The sequence below is a fragment of the Morus notabilis genome, unplaced genomic scaffold, assembly GCF_000414095.1.
Source record: "Morus notabilis unplaced genomic scaffold, ASM41409v2 Scaffold63, whole genome shotgun sequence".
Classification (NCBI taxonomy): Eukaryota; Viridiplantae; Streptophyta; class Magnoliopsida; order Rosales; family Moraceae; genus Morus; species Morus notabilis.
The window spans coordinates 144,542-159,206 of NW_010365950.1; the positions used below are offsets into that span (position 1 = coordinate 144,542).

The 14,665-nt window shown below is 33.5% G+C and overlaps 1 protein-coding gene across 1 annotated transcript; it reads left to right on the plus strand.

Moving 5' to 3' along the window:
• Positions 1-8,266: 8,266 nt before the first annotated feature.
• Positions 8,267-14,320, plus strand: LOC21404578 (mitochondrial import receptor subunit TOM40-1). Its single transcript, XM_010108911.2, has 11 exons — positions 8,267-8,584; positions 9,279-9,360; positions 9,469-9,568; positions 9,672-9,767; positions 9,851-9,901; positions 10,854-10,919; positions 12,048-12,149; positions 12,462-12,530; positions 12,613-12,696; positions 13,558-13,653; positions 14,007-14,320. Exons 1-11 carry the CDS (start codon positions 8,470-8,472, stop codon positions 14,061-14,063), a joined length of 918 nt encoding a protein of 305 aa, XP_010107213.1. The 5' UTR covers positions 8,267-8,469; the 3' UTR covers positions 14,064-14,320.
• Positions 14,321-14,665: the final 345 nt, after the last annotated feature.

Below are 14,665 nucleotides of genomic sequence, written 5' to 3' on the forward strand. Positions count from 1 at the left end.
AGAAAAAAAAAATCTCTACTCAAACTTCTTCTCCTCTCTCCAAAGTAGAAAACATAAGAGTAAGGGTTTGAGCTAGAAAATTCGGACCTAAGAGAAACCTCCTAGAAAACCATGATTTTTCTTGACAAATTCTAAGTTTAAACCCAAATTTAAGAGGCCAACTTGTACAGCAATCAAGGTAAGGTGTTCTTCTTGTATTAGAAGGGTTTTTTCATGCTTTTGATGAATTTTTTATGGGTTATGTGTTTATGGACTGATTAGAGATGTCTTTGTAAAAATGCGACAACCTTGGAACGGAGAAGATGGGGGTCGTCTCAGATCGGAGAAGAGCGGGGTCGAGGGAGATCGGAGACTTCAGAGAAGAGAGAGGGTCGAGGAAACATAAGAAGAATGGGAAGAGGAAAATGAAGGACACGGCAGAAAATGGGAAACGACGGGGAAAGAGGCAGAGGCCGGCAAAAGAGGCGGAGTGAGAGGCGATGAGAGATTGGGGAAGGTTCTGAGAACTTTTAGAAGAATGGGAAGAGGAAGAGGACACGGTAGAAAATGGGAAGGAAAACGAAAACGGAGGAGAAAATGAAAATGACTTTTTTGCGTTTTCAGATTCTTCAGAAAACGACAAAAACGTTTTTATTTTTGTTTTTTCAAACATTTTGCACCAAATGCGTTTTTCACCCGTGTTTTCAATTTTTAGCCTCGAAAAACGTAAAAAATGAAAACGAAAATAGAAACAAATAGGGCCTTTATCTTTTTGTTTGTTTTTTATTTTTTTCTGCTGAAACTAGTTCTACTTCATTTGCTAGTATTATATATTGTCGTCGAAAATAAATGAATAAATAAATGTGTACGAGTTGCCGTTTCAACCCAATAATATTCTCTATTTTTTTCCATCTTGATCATCTTTGTTTCGCCATTAATTTTTTAGTAGTTCCACTTTTACTTGTTGAATTTTCATCTTTCTCATCGACGTTAATAATATTGCTTCCCAAACCCACAAATTCCATAAAAATCAGCGTTGGAATTGAGAATGTATTTTAAAAAGGTATTTTGTATCGAGTAATATATTATTCTTGAGTATTTATGAATGATTCTTATATACAATTAAACTTGATAATATAAATTTTTTAAAAATCATATCATATATTAACGCGTATATTCAAAAACAAAATATTTTCAAGAAAAAATATTTTAATTGAATACATTTTAAAATATAATCCGAAGAGAAATTATTGAGGAAAACATGGCATAAGAAAATAAAGAAAAATTAATAGAAACCAAAAGGAAAAAGAACAACAACAAGAAGATGAAGAAGGAAACGTCTGGCAACGTGAAAGACAAAGATAAGGTTTCATTGTCACTCTTTAGATGTTAAAGATTTATAAAGTTTCGATTATGTTAAAGATTTATAAACGTTCCAATTAAAACTTGTATTGTGTGGTCTCTACAAGCGAAATCATGTTCTCTAAGGCGACTGGACACGAAGTCCTTGGAGCTCGGGGGAGGTGCAGGACTGCTCAAGGGAGGTTGAGTTAGTGTCTCTGGAGACAGACCTGACTCTCTTAATATTGTTTTCTTGTGAAATCTTAGCCACTGTAGCTGAAGTAATCTTTCCAGTTATCTTCAGCCTTTTCTCGCCACCCTCAAATACCACTCTGTGCATTTCGCATAGCCCTGAAATCATAGATGGGAACCAAATGTTGCCTTGAGGCTTGTGTGCACAGCTGCACATTTCTTCATAAATCACCTTGCCTACATTGATTTTCTTGTCTCGAAGAATACAATAGAGTAAGATTGCTCTATCCTTTGAGGCAATCTCCACATGAGTGGTGGGCATTAGCCTAAACTTGATGAAGTGGTACCAAATCTTTGCTCAAGGCTTCAACTTGTGGCTCGGGAGAGTGTAGGCACCTCTAGGTGAAATGCTCCATTTTGTCCCTGCTACACAAAGTGTGCGCAACACCTCCTGTAACTGCCTCTTTGTGATATTTGTAGCGAACTCCGAGTGCTTATCCTCTTCCTCCATGGGACCAAAGAGGTAGTGGGCCAAAAAGTTAGGGTTTGTGGGGAATATGGGCGTGCGGCCACTTGGCTTCTCTCTTATTATTTTATTTTTTTTTCATTTCATTTTGTTGTGGCATCGCACTAATGCTATAGCGTTGCTGTAGCATAATTGAAATTGAAAGTTGATTGTTGCAACGTCAGCTTTGCATTGTCAAACTCTCCCCTATTAATAGAAACTTTTCTGTCTTATATAAAATTCTTTTGAATTAATTATGATTTAAATTCTTCAAACCATTTCAAGCATATTCTTATGTGATTCTAGTTCTCAGAATGCAGATCTTAGCTCATGTTTCTTTAGGTTATGCAAGGTGAATAATACCTTCGCGAGTGAAATAAAATCTCAATAATTTATCTTATCTTACAAGTAATACAAGGATGATGGAGGACTTATGGACCTATAATTTCAAGCTCTAATAAAATTAATAATTAATTAAACTCTTCAATTAATTTATTAATTTTAAAAATTACTCCACTAAAAACTTAAAATTGCACACTCGAAATTATAGACATAATTTACTTCTAAGAACTTAAAGTGTCAATTTGATATAGTCACTACATATAGATCGATCATTCATAAATAATTCATAATTATAGCTAGGTAAAATCCCCTAACCTCTCTAATTACATCTTTATCCTTTAGTATCATTGATTCTCTAATGAATTGTATATTTATAAAACACATTCATGAATACGAGCTCGTTACTCATTCAAGTGCCGAATCAACCCTTAAGGAAATTATTTATTGACTTTTTCAAAGAAGAATGAATGGATTCCATCTTGTATATTAGCATTCTCGGTTACTCATTTCATCATGTACCCAAGATACAAGAAATAGCATTTAGGATCTCGAAATCCGTACTGAGTAACTCAAAGAACAAGAATCCACAAATAGAAGTCTACTAATAACTCAGGATTAAGATCATTTTATATATGACTATCGGTAGATTCAAATTTGATTTTCTATGCTTAACAAAAATTATTAGAAAATCAAATTGTATTTATGACCCACTACATAATTATGCATAATACACTAATTCAATATCCCTCTATATTAATAATGTGGATAACACCATTCCATTATTAATGGGAATGACATGTATTAGTAATGTTTTAATTAAATATTCTGAAACTTTAATTAAATTCATTACGAACATCGTTTCGATTATTATCCTTAAATATTATCCTCTTGTATATAACATTTATATACAATATTTAAGGTTATATAAATAATCACGAAATTTTTAATAATATTCATAAAATATCCAATAATACATGCACATAAATAATGAATATATTTTATTAATTAAATAATAAAATATTCTTATTGCATCTCATACTTTAAAGACACATTTCTCAACATATGATCCATAAAATGACGAGACTTATGGGACCTAGAAGGTCGAGAATAAGGATGATGGCGAGAAGGGGAATGTTGTGGATGATTTCTCATGCTCGTATTGGATTGGAAGTGTTGGAATTAGAGGGCTGTGAAGTATTCAAATGGTCGGAGGACACGTTAGCATCACTAGGAGGTTTGCTAGAAAATGGGATTCCATGGATGGGCACAGAGGTTTTGAGAACTTTGGAGCATTCATAGTCAGCAAGAAGATTTGGAGAACTAAGGCCCCGTTCATTTCGCTGATTCGAGTTTTGCTACAGTAAAAAGCTATCAGAAACAGTCACATCTAACTTTTTTGCTACAGTAAAAAGCTCTCACACAACATCACATCTCAACTCGAATTAACGAACCGAACGGGCTTGTGCATTCTTGGAAAGAAAGAGAGCGCGAAAATGTTCATCAGTCATTCTGGGGAGAACATCTAAAGAAAGCAACTTCTAAGTATCAAGGAGTTTTTTTTTACGTGCATTCTTGGAAAGATAATGATAACGGTCAGTATGAACATCTATTTTGAGTTGGTTGGGGATTTTAGCATCAACACGGCCAAAACGATTCGGAAGAATAATCGATGAATCGGAACACCAAAAGCCTTGAACACAAATAACATATTTATCCCAACTAGAAGGTTCAAAAAAATCAAAGTAAGAAAAGAAATGCCAATCGCTATGCGGACGAAAGTAGTAATAGATGGATTGACCATCAACTAAGTCATAAACCGCGAAAATATCATCCAGGGAGAAATCAAAACCTTCAATGGAATTCGCCAATAGGCGTAAGAAAGAATACGAAAACTAATAGACGAAAGTTGAAAAGGGCAAATTTGAAGAGTTGGAAAGAAATCAAGAATCAAAGATGGAAGAGGGAATCTGAGAACTCGAAGGTGCTCAATAGAGAAAATACCGTCTTCGGGATCAATGGATTCACCAGTAATTAAGTTGACAGAATCAGGAAAAGTCGAAAGGGCGACATTCACAGGAATCTGACACTCGAGACGGAGACTTTCAAAAGAAGAATCAGACCTAGACATGATGCAATTAAAAAAATTGAAGCTGAAAGTATTGAAGAAAATAGAGAATCGGAAGAGAAATTTGTTGTTTTCCTTTTAAATTTAGAAAAATTCCAAATTTATAAGAAAAAATAGGGCTAATGTGGGGATAAGAATTGAACCAATTCAAAATGACGTTGCATAAGTAAAGAACAAATGACGATGTTCCAACTAAAAGAAGAAAGAACTCTGAAGCCATGTGGAAGATTAAGCTGACATGGAAATGAATTTTAGAACAGAAGCTTGCATGTTTACTTACTAGGATTGAAGAATGGGAGTGGGGAATGAGAGTCAATCCCATGTTTACTACCCGTTTAGTTCGCTGATTCGAGTTTTTAATTCGAATTGAGATGTGATTTTATGTGAGAGCTTTTTACTGTAGCAAAAAAGTTAGATGTGATTGTTTGTGAGAGCTTTTTACTGTAGCAAAACTCGAATTCTAAATCGAATCAGCGAAATGAACGGGGCCTTACTCTTTTTTATCCGGAATGGGAGTGAGATTGGTGGGCCCCACTCAAATTTGGGATTGAGGAATGGAATTGGCACTCCCATGCCCCCCTTGGGATTGAGACTCACATTCTTAATATTAATATTAATTTACTATTATACCCTTATTTTACTTATAAATACACAATTAAAAATAAAATTCAAAAAATAATAAATGCAACATATATTTATTATTTTATTTGCCTAATATTATAATATTAGCATAATTATTGTTAACTTTAATATAATAAATATGTACTTTATTTTTAATAAATTAATAATATATTTTTATTTTTTAACACTATTTTTTATTTTTATTTATTTTATTAAAAATTTATTTTTATATTTTAAATAGTTGTACAATTTATATTTATTATTTTAGTACCCAATTATTACACAAAATATTTTAATTATGATTAATTTTAATATAATAAGTACACTATATTTTTTAAATTGAAAATATCAAATTGATTTAAAGGGTATATTAGTACTTTTACACTTTTTTATTCCGATTCTGGATGTAAGTAAACGTATAAATGAGATTTGGAATAACTCTGATTCCGAATCTATCACTAAGTAAACAGCTTATTCTGACTCCGATTCCCCACTCCGAATCTTACCCACTCCGAATCATGCCCACTCCGATTCATGCTCATTCCGATTACGTGTAGGTAAACATAACCTTAAATCAGAGAAATAGAAGTCTATATAAATACCAGTACCCCAATAGAGGAGGGCTTTTTTCACATTTCTGTAATTTTACTAGAATTTAGAGAGAAAAGGTTCTAGTGAGAGAAAAAGATCAATTCTTAAGAATTTAGAGAGAATAATTCTTAAGAATCAAGAGAGTTTTGGGGTTAAGACAAAATTTGAATCCAACAATACTTAATTATAATTTTTTTTTTACTGATTAAAAAAATTTAAAATTATTTTGGCATGTTAAACTCTTTAAAAACAAAACTAAAAAGAATTATCTTTGAATTTCAAAATTTTATGTTTATTCTGCTAAGGATTAATTATGATTTAGTTAAGTTCAAACTGTTATTACTTTTTATTTGTTAATGACTAGCTTTTTTTCTTCTTCTTTTTTTTTTTTTTTTTTTTCTAATTTAGTGACAATTTTAGATTTGCTTAATAAATTGAGATTTCAGATTTTCTTTTTGTTGAGTCCATGTTTTGTCCTAGAGTTCTCACTTTGTTGTTGCTTAGTACTATAATCTCTATTTGGCAATTCCGAAAATTTTCAATTGTTTCTTGGCCTTAACACGTTTTATTTCAATTTCATATTTTTAAAATTGTTACTTGATGCTTGGTTAACTAGTTCTTCGATCTCTTTTTTATTAATCCGAATATGCTTTTTTTTTTTTGGTTCTTATACTTGGTTGGTGCCGCACTTACTTTGGCAATACGTTTCCTCTGCTTCTTTAAAAAAATTTCCAGCAAACTTTTGGCCATGTGTTTTGCAACATATGTTGCATAATAAATATTGTACGGTATGAAGCAAAGACAGCAGATCTTGAACAAACCTTATTTGTAGGAAGCACAATTTCATTGAGCAAAGTTCTTCAAGTTCTAGAAGTTCAACTAACAGAATGACCCAACAAATAGGCTTGGCCTCCTTCGCTTTGCGAATTTGAGTTAGGATGTAACATTTTTTTAAAATTTTTCACTATAACAAAAATAAAAAATAAAAAATAAAAAATAGATATGACGTTTTCTAAGAACTTTTAACTGTAGAAACATAAAATTGAAAACTCGAATCAATGAAATAAATGAGATCTTGATAAGAGAAACAAACTAGAAGAACTTGAAAATACGCGGGCACATGTATGGATAGAAATGCAAGTATAATTTATCTGAATCCCAGAGCAACTAAAAGCACAAATAAGTATGACCATTCAAGGGCAAACATAAACCGTGAAAAGTAAAAATAACCTAAGCCATGTGAGATTCAAAACTGTAAGATGGATTTATTAGGCAGTGTTGCCAACTTATTTAGCTTTTTGTGTACCTGATCATTCGTGTCACGTGTTGTGTTTTGATCGTTTCTTTCTAAATTTATAATCAACCCGTGACACGAAATTTTTTAAAAACCGCAACACGAACACGACACGACCACTTTACGGGTTGACACGACACGACACGAAAATGACCCGTGACACGAAATTGACCCATGAACCCTAAATTGACACAAAAATTGTATACTTTTATATAGTTTTTTACATATTAAAAATAACTTAAAATTCATAACACACTAAAATACAATAACATCCATCGAAATTAAGTAAATAATACTATAAGATTTTGAGTATAATTATCATGATATCATAAGTTCACAATAAAATCAAAATATGTAATGAAAAATATATGTATTTTTTAGTTTTTTACGAGTTTCGTGTCGTGTTCGGGTTAGGCGGGTCCAACCCGAATTGACCCGTGTTTTTCGTGTCAATTTCAGGTCGATCTAATTCTGACCCGAACCTCTTTTTCTCAACCCTAATCCGCGAAATTTGTGTCATTTTCGAGTCGTGTTGTCGTGTCGTGACCTATATTACTGACCCTAAGTATTATGGTATGCTTAGCACGTCCTTCAAGGCCGATTACTCCTCCAACATGCATCACCAGCTCCAACCAGTCAATATTTCAAAAGTTTATTATAACTTTTATAACTTCAACATTTGAACTTTGTAAGTTTTAATGTATAAAATTCACTAGTTATCATTTTTTAAAAAAAAAAAAAATTCATAAGTCGACGTAATTTATGTAACTCCAATATTTAAAATTTGCAAATTGAAATGTAAAATTCGCACGTTATCATATTTCTGGCATGGGGTCACGATTTTTTCCCTGGACGCTATAAAAGTTTATGTAATTTTGCAAATGCACGAATCGAACAAATTGACAAAAAAAGCATCATTCCCATGAAGATTGTTTAACTTATTAATTAGCAAAATTAACTAATCCTAGAATTATTTTAATCAATCAAAATAAAATTGAGTTGAATAGTAAAGAGTAAAGAAAACAAATTGAAACTAAAAGGTGAACAAGTGATAATATTAAATGAAACTAAAAGTACTAGAATAATATAAGCATTTCATAGGCACTTTTCAATCACAAAAATTCATTTAATAAACTTAAAATACAAGATATAAAACCGTAAACATTATAAGCATTTCATAGGCACTTCATATGGTCTGGGCCTGGGCCTTGACCGGGTTATGGAAGATCTGACCCAACTTGACTGACCCCTACCACCTTCCCAAAACGGCTTCTAGGGTTTTAGACGTTTTAACTCTCTCGTTCTGATCGTTTTGGGGTTTAGAGAGAGATTATTCTGATATTCTCTCTCTCTCTCTCTCCCTCTCTCTCTTCTTTCTCTCTCTAGCTAAATCACAGAGCTCTTTGTCGTTGTTTCCCATCCTCCGCTTCTTTCTTCTGTTCTCAGCAGAAGCCAAGAGGAGACGAAAGAGCAGCAAAAATGGCGACCCTTGTTCCTCCAGCCCCCGAGCAGAAGAGCAAAGAGGATGAGAAAGTTGATTACTTCAATCTTCCTTGCCCCATTCCCTACGAAGAGATCCATCGCGAAGCTCTCAGTTAGTTCTCGTTATTTTCATATTTACATTTGTATCTTTTTTTTTTTTTTTGGCGAAGAAATGGTGATTTTTAGCTCTCGTTATTATGAAATCTGTATATGTGTGTGTGTGTGTGTTGAATAGACGCATTTTTCGTAGATTGAAAGATTTTGTTTTCATTGGGGGTAATTTCAATAAGGAAAAGTAGGACTTTTCTTCTCTGGTAGTAGCAAAATGGAAAGAGGATGATCAGTTTGTTGCCCTAATTCTGTGTTTGCGTGGATATGAAGAGTGTCACAGGGATGGTTAATTTAGGCTGTGTTTGGGAAGGAGGAATGAAAAAACGAAGGAAAGAAATGAGGAAAATGGCGAGGAAGGGATTCCTTCTTCTGATCGCTCTATATTGAAAGAGATCAAGATTGGGGTTCTTTTGAAGAATTCAAAATCATTCAACCAATCATTTCCCTCCTCTTTTTTCTGAAACGAACATAGTCCCCAAATCATTCCACTAATCCTGTCACTCCTATCCGTCCTTCCAATTTTCCCTCCTACAGAACAAGCTCTTAGAATCAAAAGGAGTAGAATTGCTAACGATGTAAATTGTACTTGTTTCGTTTTGTTTTTTTAGTTTAGTTTAGTTTTTTTGTTGGTAGTGAAGACCGAAGAGCATGGTGAGTCTGTGAAATTAATTGTGTCTGTGTGTGGAATTGAACAGTGTCCTTAAAGCCAGAACTTTTCGAGGGGATGCGCTTTGATTTTACCAAAGGATTGAATCAGAAATTCTCACTCAGTCACAGGTCATCATTTCGTATTTTCTCCGCGCGAATTTTGTTGGATTTGGTTTAATTCTGAAATTTGAAGCACCAATACTGATGATGGTTATATTCTGTGAAACCCGAAATTAGTGTGTTCATGGGGCCAACAGAGGTTCCTTCCCAGTCTTCTGAAACTATCAAAATCCCAACTGCTCACTATGAGTTTGGGGCTAATTATATAGACCCAAAGGTAACTGTCTCTCATATTTAATTCTCTCTTTTTGGGCCTTCTTGTTTTCGAAAAAGAATTTATTTGAATTTCCTGGTGAGAATGGTTTTCACTTATCATGCAGTTGATGCTTTTTGGAAGAGTATTAACCGATGGGAGGTTAAATGCAAGAGTGAAGTGCGATTTGACTGAAAATCTTATTATGAAGGCCAATGCACAGGTACTAGATTTTAATGAATTTCTGATGGTGGAAGTTTGTCGCGTATAAGCTAGTTGATTAACTTTTCTTGTATGCTTTTCCAGCTCACAAATGAGCCTCATATGTCGCATGGCATGGTCAACTTTGATTACAAGGTCAGAGATGTTACTTTAAAAGCATATTTGTATTTCGCATTCTTATTTTATGAAAGATGAAGCCAGAGGGTTGAACTATTTCAAATGGTCTGTAAGGTTGTGTTTCAGTTCTCTAAGAAATATGCAGTCAGGAACTCATGAGATTTTAGTTAATTTTATTTATTTATTTATTTTCAACTAGCCCTTCTATTATGTTAGAATCAGTTACTTTTGATAGATTTTTACACAAACCATTGTATGACATGAATGGTATTTCCCATTCCTAAATTAACTTTTTCCCCACCTTAAGAGTTGAGTAAAAAAGCTAAGCAACATTCTTCTCAGTATCATATCTCAATTTTCTCCTCTAGCTGTTCCCTTTTAATTAATCTCAAGTAGGATCTTATTGCTTATAATACACATAGCATCAAATAAGCAATTGTAGTTGGTCGCAATTGAATCTTTTCAAAAAAAATTAGGGCCGTGAACTCAGAATCATTTATATGAAAAAAATGTTTTTACAAAGAGAATGGGTTGATTGAAACAATTAAACAGTTCATGAGGATGTTTGCTGCAGTTGGATGTCCAAGGTTGTATTTAACACTACAACCTTCTAAAATGAGTGAGCTTAATTTATAAGCTGAATTATGAAACTAAACAATAAAATTGAGCTCAACTATTAGGTTTTTGTGGGTATCATTTTTTTTTCTCACAAACAAATTACCCTTGATTCTTCGCATTCCTCAAGCGTGAATGTGACTGGCATTTGATTAAGAGAACTATCGGAATCTAGCTTTCTCTGTAATATTTGGGTTCCTTTAATGTCATGTTAATGGTGATGATTTCTATTTCAATCCATTTTCAGTGGGATTTTTCCTCGTCCCAAAATTATTTTTCTTTAAGATCTTTTGTTTGCTATTGTTTACTTAGTTCTGGTACTGTTCCTAATTCTATTTCTAATTTTTTTGTACAGGGTAGAGACTACAGGACACAGTTTCAATTGGGGAATGGTGCATTATTTGGGGCTAGCTACATTCAGGTTAGCGCTCTGCTTAACTTATGATATATTGATAACGTGGATGGTCTAAACAATATTTTCACCAACTCTCTTGTGAGGTTTGATGAAACTGGCCATAATTGCGTGTGTCTAAATTCTGTTAATGCAAAGAATTTTGGTACTTACGGGTTCGTCATGCTGTTGCACAATTTATTCTTTTTTTTCTTTTTCCCTTTTGCAAAGAAATTTTTGACTGACATCACCTTGCATGAGTGCCAAGTCTAACAATTTTCTTTTTTATAAGGGAAATTTCTTTAATGAATAAAAATAACAAGAAAAAGGGAAAATGAAGGAGGATGCTCAAGCATTCAATTTTAACTTGGTAGTTTTTTGTTTAAAGTATTTGCACTCAAATTTAATAGGCTGTTGAGTTTGGAGGCAAGGGCAGAATCTCTCTCTTTTTAATCTTTATACATTGCCTCTTCCAAGTTAAACTTCTTGCGGATTAGGTTCTTTACACCTTTGATAGGCAATTAAACTCCAGGTCCCAATTTTTTTGACAACCATCAGATCTGATTGACGACTTCAGAGTCCTTGAAATCAGCTGCTACCTAAAAATTCTTGCAACACTTTTTTTTTCTTTTTAGTTTCTTCTTCTAACCTATCATTTCAGATTATATATTTGTAATCAACAACCCTGCAAGTTCGGGCCGTTTGATCACAAGTTTATAATCTTAGTGCCTATCGTAGATGACGGAAGAATACAGGGGATGCTTCCTAACTTGACAGAAATTGTTGTGAATGAATTACCTATAGAATAATAGAGAGAATGAATAATGGTAATTTATTCCAAGTGTCAACGTAAATTGTGACAGATGCAGGTCTTGATAATTGATATGATCCATTAATTTTTTTGCGTCTTATTGTTTCTACAATTATGATTTTGTTCAATTCCTTTGGTAATGCACTTTTCCTTTTCTTCTCTTCTTTTTTGGGGAGTGTGGAGTTGGGGTTGTAACTGTTGAGTGTATTTGTTTTGGGCTGCTTCGTTTGTGTTTTGCTGATAAGCGTGATTTTGTAGGTTTCTTGATGACCATGAATTAGTGGCCCTTCTCGTCTCTCTTTTCCTCTTTTTCTTTCCTAAACAAAAGAATATGTATTGTTTTTCAGAGTGTGACTCCTCATCTTTCTTTGGGTGGTGAAGTATTTTGGGCTGGTCAGCACAGGAAGTCTGGTATTGGGTATGCTGCTAGATACAACACCGACAAGATGGTATATCTCTTGAAGCTTTATATGGTTGTCCTGGTTATCTCAGTGATATTTGTTATTTTAGTATTCATTTCTCCACTGAAGAAAAATTTGCTCGGTAGTAATGAAGTGATTCTGCCGTGTCATTTTTTATATGTTGTTGATATTTTTTCTTAACCGTACACTAGGCATCTGGTGCTTCATACTTCATACTTCATACTTGAGTTTTCCTGAAGATATATTATTTTTTAGTCTGTTTTCAAATGCATTTGATCATTCATTATTGCTTGAGTATCGAGTCATGACAAAATTTGGTTTTTGCTTTCTGTTTTGCAGGTTGCCACGGGGCAAGTTGCTAGCACAGGAATGGTTGCTCTTGGCTATGTTCAAAAAGTATCCGAGAAGGTGAGTAAATCTATTTGCAGATGAAAATGTGACGATTTGTTATCAAGCTTTGTCTCATACTTTGTTTTTCTCCCCTGCATAGGTTTCTCTAGCATCAGACTTCATGTACAACTACATGTCAAGGGAAGTCACAGCTAGTTTTGGTTACGATTATATCCTTAGACAGGTGCTTTTTTTCTAATCATATATTGCTAACATTCATGCTTTTAGCTGTTTTGCCTTTTATTGTATGTTTATGTTATGGGGACGATGCATGTCCAAAACTTGGTCCTAAGTTTAATTTTAGCTTTTTTTTCCCCTGAACTTTAGTTACTCTTGCAAAATTTGCCCCTTGATTAAATTTTTTACTTCCATTATTGCTGTTGGCCGCCATTTATGAATCTCCAAAGGTCACTAGGTCAATGAAATTAAGTAGAAAGTTAGGTATGGTAAAAAACAAAAAAAAAGGATAACTCCAGCTGTGTAATTGCACTTTCATGTGACTACATGAGGAGGAGCAAACAGAGTAATTCTTTACTAAATTATTCAAACAACTCTCATTATTTATGTAATACTTGTTATTTATGTTAAAAATCTTAACATAAGGAGTTCTTTGGCATTGCCCGTTTATTAGCTAACTCAAATTAATTTGTACTGAAAGCCTAAAAGTATTTGTGTCTTCAATTGGGTGGGAACTGGTTTCTTGTGATATAGTCTAGCTGCTGATGATTTGAGTTCTTGGGATAACTCCTCTTTTCTTTCTTGATAAGAAATGCAGGATCTACAGTCTCGATTATTTCATTTTGTCTTTGTTGTATTTCAAAGCTGCTATATTTTGCCTTGGAGGGTTTAATTGATATTGCTTCTTGTTGATAGTACTATGGAATCAGAGTGCCTTTTTAACAAAATCGTAGTACTAATTGTAATTTCTTAGAGATTTATGCAATTGATTTTGGGCTGGATTTGTGCTTGGATGCGGGTTGTTTTCCACTTAAAAATAGCTGCTTGACTTGCCTGTGTTCTGCTTGACTCTTCTTATCACTGACAGTGCCGTCTTAGAGGAAAGATAGATTCCAACGGGGTCGTGGCTGCCTTTCTGGAAGAACGACTAAATATGGGTCTTAATTTCATACTTTCTGCAGAGGTGAGTTTAATCAATAATTTTATTTTCCTTACACCTGCAAAATAGCAAACCTTATTTTTTAAGGTCCTTCCACTTTCGAATCCTAGCCGGTTGAGTTGCCATGTTCCACTCCACTGCACACACAACCAACTGTGAACACATAGGGAGAGCAGATTAGTGTGGTGCTTTAGGCTCCGTTTATTTCACCGATTTGAGTTTTGTTACAGTAAAAAGCTTTCAGAAACAGTCGCATCTAACTTTTTTGCTACAGTAAAAAGCTCTCATAGTCACATCTCAACTCGAATCAGCGAATTAAACGGGCGCTTAATAATTCCATTAACAAAAAGCTCTCTTAAATTTATTATGCCTTGCAGCTAGATCACAAAAAGAAAGACTACAAGTTTGGGTTTGGATTGACTGTTGGGGAGTAGATTGGAAGAGGAGGACCAAATGGTGTTCTTTTTTTGTCTTTATTTCGTTTTAGTGTCGCCGGCGATAAAGGGACTTCTTCTGCATTGATTTTTCATGTGTTGAGTAGATTCTCAGTTTTTACTTTTGTAATATGAGCAACATTATTTCTGGGCAGCATTTATCGCTGCCACTCTTCTAGTTTTACCATTGATGGATTTTGCCTATACAATTACAGAATGTTATTTTAGAATAATGCAGATTGGATTCTTTAGCGCCATATTCACCTTCAATTAGAACATGTATTTCTTATGAAGATTATGAACTTTACAATGTTACTTTTACAAAATATGATATGGAATTTATACATATATATAAATTCTTAGGGCATATTTGGTACACGCATAAGCACTTCGTATTGTATTGTTTAATAACACTATAATGTTTGGTGACATTTATAATTTAATAAGAGATTTGAAATTAATAAAATACGAAGTGTGATTTTTAATATAGAACAAAACTTATGTACTAAACCGTATTATGTAATTTAACTTAAAATATTATATTAAAAACATATAAAATATTTCACAAATATTAAGGTTGGGTTTTGGGATTGGGGTTGAGT